Source organism: Nematolebias whitei, chromosome 21, assembly GCF_014905685.2.
Source record: "Nematolebias whitei isolate Nwh7 chromosome 21, NemWhi1, whole genome shotgun sequence".
NCBI lineage: Eukaryota > Metazoa > Chordata > Actinopteri > Cyprinodontiformes > Rivulidae > Nematolebias > Nematolebias whitei.
The window spans coordinates 7,360,744-7,367,268 of NC_056518.1; the positions used below are offsets into that span (position 1 = coordinate 7,360,744).

Here is a 6,525-nt window from a genome sequence, read left to right on the forward strand (position 1 = left end):
ATACATATATACATACATATATACATATATACATATATATATACATACATATATACATATATATATACATACATATATACATATATATATACATACATATACACAGACAGACAGACAGACAGACAGACAGACAGACAGACAGACAGACAGACAGACAGACAGATAGATAGATATAGATAGATATACATAGATATACATTTACATATATATACATTGATATATAGATATAAAATCCTATATATATATATATTATATATATAATTTTTTTAATATATATATATATATATAAAATTATTAAAAGAATACATATATATATATATATATATATATAATTTTTTTCCTATATAAAAGGAATTTTAAACCATTCCTGCACTCTTGCAATATTCTAAACAATGTTTCTAAACTATAAACTCTCTAAAAGACACAGAATGTCATGATTTCAGCTCCCTGCCTCCGCTGCTGTTTGCCAACTGAAAGTGCTCTTGGCCACGCCCACTTGGTCACGCCCACTTCTCCACTCTGCATGCTGAACAGCTGATCAGCTGCAGCAGGAAGCTTATCCTGCAGTATGGGCTGCACAAATGTGCAGCAGTGCTAAATAATTTTAAATAATTTATTTTAAATAAAAATTCCATGCCGATCATGCGGCTCATCCATCAGTCAGCCAATTGTGTGTCATGTCCAATCTTATTTTGAAAAAACGCGATAGAGCGAGTCTGCGATAAACGAACCGTGAAGTAGCGAGGGACTACTGTATACTCAAAATGGTTGTATGGAAAGATCCCACAGGCGTTCAAAAATCCTGCAGATGTCAAAACGGAGACACTTTGGGGTAAACATATAGCAGCCATTAAGAAACCAGGATTATTGATCCGTTCAATATACGTCTATTAGAGTTGTGATTGAGAGGGATCGGGACAGCTCTGCGATGCTGGTGGGCTGCCACGCATCAAAACGGATGGTTTTGTTTCTTGAAAGCATCAGGAAACCATTAGAGCTGAAACGCCCTGGAACATATTCAACATCGAGCCAGACAAAAGGAGCCACAGAGTCAGAGTGGAGGATGACCATGAAGCCCGACTTATCCTCTTGAACCTTTGCCTGGAAAACAAACAAACAAACAAACAAACAACTTAAGTCATCTCAGAGCGCTCTACAAAGTAGTAACAAGTTATTTTACTTTCTGCCGGCTGCTCCTGTCTGCAGCAAACTCACATAAAACATCTGGCAAAAGTTTATTGCTAGATGCCCTTCCTGATGGGACCTGGGCTCAAACTCACAGCCTCAGAAATACACGACCACGGCCCTGACCACCAAGCTACCGTAGACCCGGCAACAAGGTGTACCTGGGCATCTTACAGCCCCACATATGACAAAATGACATCTCTATCTGGCCCACAAAGGTCAACAAAAATTAATTCAGAATCAAATATATCTTTAAACACCATGCTCAATAACCCAGGTAAAAAATCCAACAAAGTTAAGTCAGGTCCTCTGGATGTTTTTTTTTTATTGTTGAAATGTTTCAGAAACAGAGAGAGAAAGACAGAGAGAGAGAGAGAGAGAGTGACAGAGCGAGAGCGACAGAGAGAGAGCACGACAGAGAGAGAGTGACAGAGAACCAGAGAGATAGAGACAGAGAGAGAGCGACAGAGCGAGAGAGAGATAGCGAGAGAGACAGAGAGAGAGCGACAGAGCCAGGGAGAGATAGCGAGAGAGACAGAGAGAGAGCGACAGAGAGAGAGTGAGAGAGACAGAGTGAGCGAGCCCCATGACCCGAAAAGGAAGAAGCGGGTAAAGATGATGGATGGGTGAAACATATCATTCTGCACACAAATTCCAAATCTTCTGGGATACTTTTAATTTCACAGTGCTTTTATTTTGGAGGCGAGTGGACGTTTATCTGCACCGTCAGGAGCCGCTCTACTGGAGTTTGAGAGACTTGAGTTAATGTTTAGACTGGATTTATGCATGAAGTACTTAAGAGCTTCACATGTTCATGATTGCTCATGGACTTCATGTGCGTATGAAATGAATGAATGAATTTAATTGAAATAATTACTGTAATATTGGGTCTCTGGAGGCCCTGAGCATCTTTGGGTGAGCAGAGAAAATGGTGGTTGGTGGGGCCCTGCTGGAAGCTGCGATCATCCTCCAGGTGGAAGCTGAGCAGGCAGGTAAGGCGGGTGCAGCGGCCACATCTTGACAGCAGGGAAGCAAGTGGCTTTTTAAAAATGACTGCTGCACTGCCCCCTGACACCAGCAGCTGATCCGATGTCAAGGTACAAACTGAGTCCAGGTCAGACCAGGAGTACACGTTCACCTGATAAACAACAACAATAATAATTCTGCTGATGCATCAAAGTCCAAGATGTGACATTGCTTTATATTTTTAGCATTCCTTGAAGGAATACGTATTGCTTGCCGTCTTTTATGCTAGAGTTTTTCACACTTTGAACTTTAAAAACAAAACAGACATAACTCTGAGTACATATTGTGAATGAATCTGTGACCACGTCAAATGTCATCTCAGTACCTGTAGACACGTGGCTAAGATTTTAGCCAGTTTTGTGCTTGCTAAGGTCGTTTAACTGCGGCAGCCATCTTGAATTGGAAAGACTCTAAAAACTGATAAGTGTAAACGCACACCCAATTATTGCTAATAATAATAAATAAATAAAACCTCTTAATATTGCCTTACCTTCTTTGTTGCGAAAATCAGATTAAGAATAGTCAACTTTAAATAAGTTTTATAGGATAAAAACAATTTTAAAATTTGGTATGCAAACTTAATTTTGTTGGTATTTACTTGATTTGACTCAACTTTTGTTAACTGATATTTGGAAGGGAACAGATTTAAAGGTCAAACTCATTTTAATAAAAAAAAAGATACATTTGATCAAAGACACAACAAACATAAAAGCCGTATTAGATGATAAATTTTCATCAGCTGCAAAGAGTACAGCGAAAGGTTGTTGTACCGGTATGTATGTATGTCTATACTGTTAGCAAAATATCACATGAACTGTTGAATAGATTTTAATGAAAAGACTCAAAAAGTAACACTGGACACTGTATTTTCCGCCGTACACGTTGCACCGCCCTATAAGTCGCATCAGTCCATATTTGTCTAATAAAGTGGAAAGATCCATAAATATGTCGCATCTATTATGCGTCACCGTTGACACGTCACCTCTGACAACCCGGAAATGTGAGCCGAACCTGCAAATGTGGACCAGTGTGCCAAAAACCGATGAGCTGCCAAATGGCGGCCACGGGAGCGTGCACGGGAAGACTTCAACAAGAATTTAACAAGATTAACGCCTAAAAACAATTATTTGTTTACTGGAAATTATAGCAAAGGTGTGTCTCAGTTGAACTATTCCTTAATAAATGCACTTTAATGATCAAATCAGTTGAGTTTCGCCCAGGCAGTGCAGCTGGTTTGATGGTTCCAAGCAGAGAGCAGAATGAAGGTGGGGAGACTACGGCAAGCCGATTGAGTCATTAAAAGCTGGTTAAGATTCTCAGTCATCCAGGACATTGTAAGTTTTTAAAAAATCGAGAAAAAAACAACAAAGTATAATAAAGTAAAGTATAATAAATAAAGTACAGTTGTTTTTGTCTTGAACTTTTTTGAATTTGTCATTATAGCCACGTTTACCTATTACATGATACAACAGCATGCAAAACACCTACTACTACTCTGCTGCTTTCAAGTGACTGAAAGTGGTACTGCTCAATTTTTTTTTCCAGTCAGAATGAATGGAAACGGTCATATCTCAGCCAAAAAAAGGTTTATAAATATGAGAAAAAAATCCATAAATATGTTGCTTCAGCCTATAAGTCACAAGGCATGTAAATTGTGCAAAAAACTGTGACTTATAGGCTGAAAAATACAGTACTTTTTTTTAAATCAACCCAATTTCATATGGCTGCCACAGCAGAACGACTGATAAAACAACAACATTACAGAGTCAGTACTAATATTGTTGTAGCTGAGTCACTATTTGTGACGAGAATGTATAAAATGATTTTTTTCAAAGTTTGAACAAAACCAATTTAAGCTTAGCCTAAAACTGTTGCAGGCATCTTCACAGAATGCTAAACCTTCAGCTGGATGAAGTTTGGTTTTAATTTTAAAAACATACCACAGCTCTAAGCTTCAGGTCACGACTCAGATCAGAGACGGCGTAGATAAACAGCGTGTCATCATCTTCAAAACCAACAGAAACGACTGGAGCAAAGAAGTCCTGAGCAAAATAATGCAACATTTTCCATTTCCCACCAAACTCTGCACAGACACATAACAAAAATTAAGTGATCAATTTAAAACACTCACTTCTAATATGCAGTAAAGTTTCTATAACAATCATAAACTGAATGCAAAAACTCCAAAGACTTGTTACATATATGAATAAGGAGTCACAAACAGACCTGAGATCAGCCTAAAATGTGTTTGAGAAAGACTTGACTCACCGATTGATGACCAGGAGGGAGCCTGCCAGACATCATTGAGCTGCCAGTAAAGAGCCCCCAGTGTGTGACCTTTGCCCTCAATGATTTCACTTCGACTCCGGCGATAAAACTCTGTTTGAGTCTTCACACACTGCGCCTGCATGACCTGAACAATCGAGACAGTCAGCTGGATTTATGCTCAGACTGAAACTTTGCCAAGGTTAGAGGCTGTCCACTCTGTGACGTAAGAAATCATAATGCTAGTTGTTGATCCAGCCAAACTTCTGTTTCTGAAGAAAACACACTTTGCCAGACTTCAGTTGTGTGTCTGTTAGTAAAATATCTCAGACCACAGAACACACTAATGAAACTTTGAGAAAGTAATGATTAGGGAAGGGAAGTCTGAGATTGTTATCATTGTATGTTTCCATACAAAGAAGAAATTAGTTCTCTGCATTTAACTCATCACACGTGGGATACGCCCAGGTGGAGCAGTGGGCAGCTATGGAAGTACCCGGGGAGCAATTAGGGATTAGGTGTCTTGCTCAGAGACACCACGACGTGGGCTTGGCTGGGAGTCGAACCGTGACTTTCTGGTCCCGAGTCAGCTGCTCTACCTCCACCCCATCTCAGCCTCCATTGTATTAATGTACCAGTACAACAGATTAACTTTTGGAGTCAACCCTATTTTATGACGGCTGCCACAGCCGTCTTAGAATAATACTTAGAAACAAATAAATGGCTATAATTCAGAAATGTTGCAGATATTAAGGTAAAATTTGATATGGTAGTAGCTGAGAGTCAATCCAAGCACAAACTCAACGTGTTTGTTTTCTCATAACATTATGTCTAAAATATTTTACCAAAACAAATATAACTATCATGTCTCAACATACCATGATCTACCAGTAGTTTTAAAATCTGACACAAATGGTGACCGGTGATATAAATCCCTACCTGCTTGGCATTTTAAATATGGGTTTGATTTGTTTTTTGTTTTTATCTGAATCCAAGCATGTTAAGACTTGTCCCCCGTCACGAAGCCAAGAGGGGAATTAGAAATAACCTTTGTCTGTCCATCCGTCTTGTGAGCTTGATAACTTTAAAAAAAAAATTTAAAATGAGGTACCGACTTCCATTTTGGTGTGTGGCTGCTTCTATGTGTAAGAAAGGTTTGGTTGCATCCAAGATGGTCACCGCCGTGTGTGCGTGTGCGTGTGTGAGAACCAGCCATCTTAGTCCTTTAAGGAAACAATGCTTTCAAGTTTTTATATTGTTTAAAAGTACAGTTTCCTCAAATGTCGGTTCAAGTTGGTGGTAACAAATGACTCCCTCCACTCACCAGGAGTCGTCACTCTGTGTCGCCTCAGACAAGCAAAAAATAAAAAAGTACCTCTATTCTTATACAGTGCAACTTCTACCCACTTTAATAGCTTGCACCAAAAAATATTAAGGTTTACATACATTCCTTGATCAATTCCAGTCAGCTCTCATCTCAAAAACTAAACATTCACTCATCAAATCCCTCAGTGACGGGGGACATAATTTTAGGAATAATCTTAGTAATCTTTAATTCTCTTCAAAAATGATGCAGCAGCAAAGAACAGTTCAGTGTTTAATCACCTTCTTAATCTAAAACAAGATTATTGTTTTTGTATAGTAGTCCATCGCTACTTTGCAGTTTATCGCGGACTCACTCTATCGTGATTTTTCAAAATAAGATTGGACATGACACACAACTGGCTGACTGATGGATGAGCTGCAAGATCGGCATGGACTTTTTATTTAAAATAAATTATTTTAAATTATTTAGTACCTGCTGCATATTTGTGCAGCTCATACTGCAGGATAAACTTCCTGCTGCAGCTGATCAGCTGATCAGCTGTTCAGCGTACAGCAGAGAAGTGGGCGTGGCCAAGAGCGCTTGCAGGTGGCTGAGAGCAGCAGCGGCAGAGCGCTGAAATAATGACATTCTATCTCTTTTAGAGTTTAGAAACATTGTTTAGAATATATATTGCAAGAGTGTGGGAAGAGTTTAAAATGCCTTCTTTATATATATATATATAT

General features: G+C 38.9%; 1 protein-coding gene across 1 annotated transcript in view; it reads right to left on the reverse strand.

The window, feature by feature from the left end:
- Positions 1 to 693: 693 nt before the first annotated feature.
- Positions 694 to 6,525, reverse strand: part of manba (mannosidase, beta A, lysosomal) — an 18,258-nt gene continuing 12,426 nt past the window's right edge. Inside the window, exons 14-17 of the mRNA XM_037695290.1 lie at positions 4,480 to 4,624; positions 4,152 to 4,294; positions 2,063 to 2,323; positions 694 to 1,101 (exon numbers count right to left, since the gene is read on the reverse strand). Of these exons, the coding sequence (XP_037551218.1) occupies positions 877 to 1,101; positions 2,063 to 2,323; positions 4,152 to 4,294; positions 4,480 to 4,624 (774 nt within the window). The 3' untranslated portion in view covers positions 694 to 876. The remainder of the gene's footprint in view (positions 1,102 to 2,062; positions 2,324 to 4,151; positions 4,295 to 4,479; positions 4,625 to 6,525) is intronic.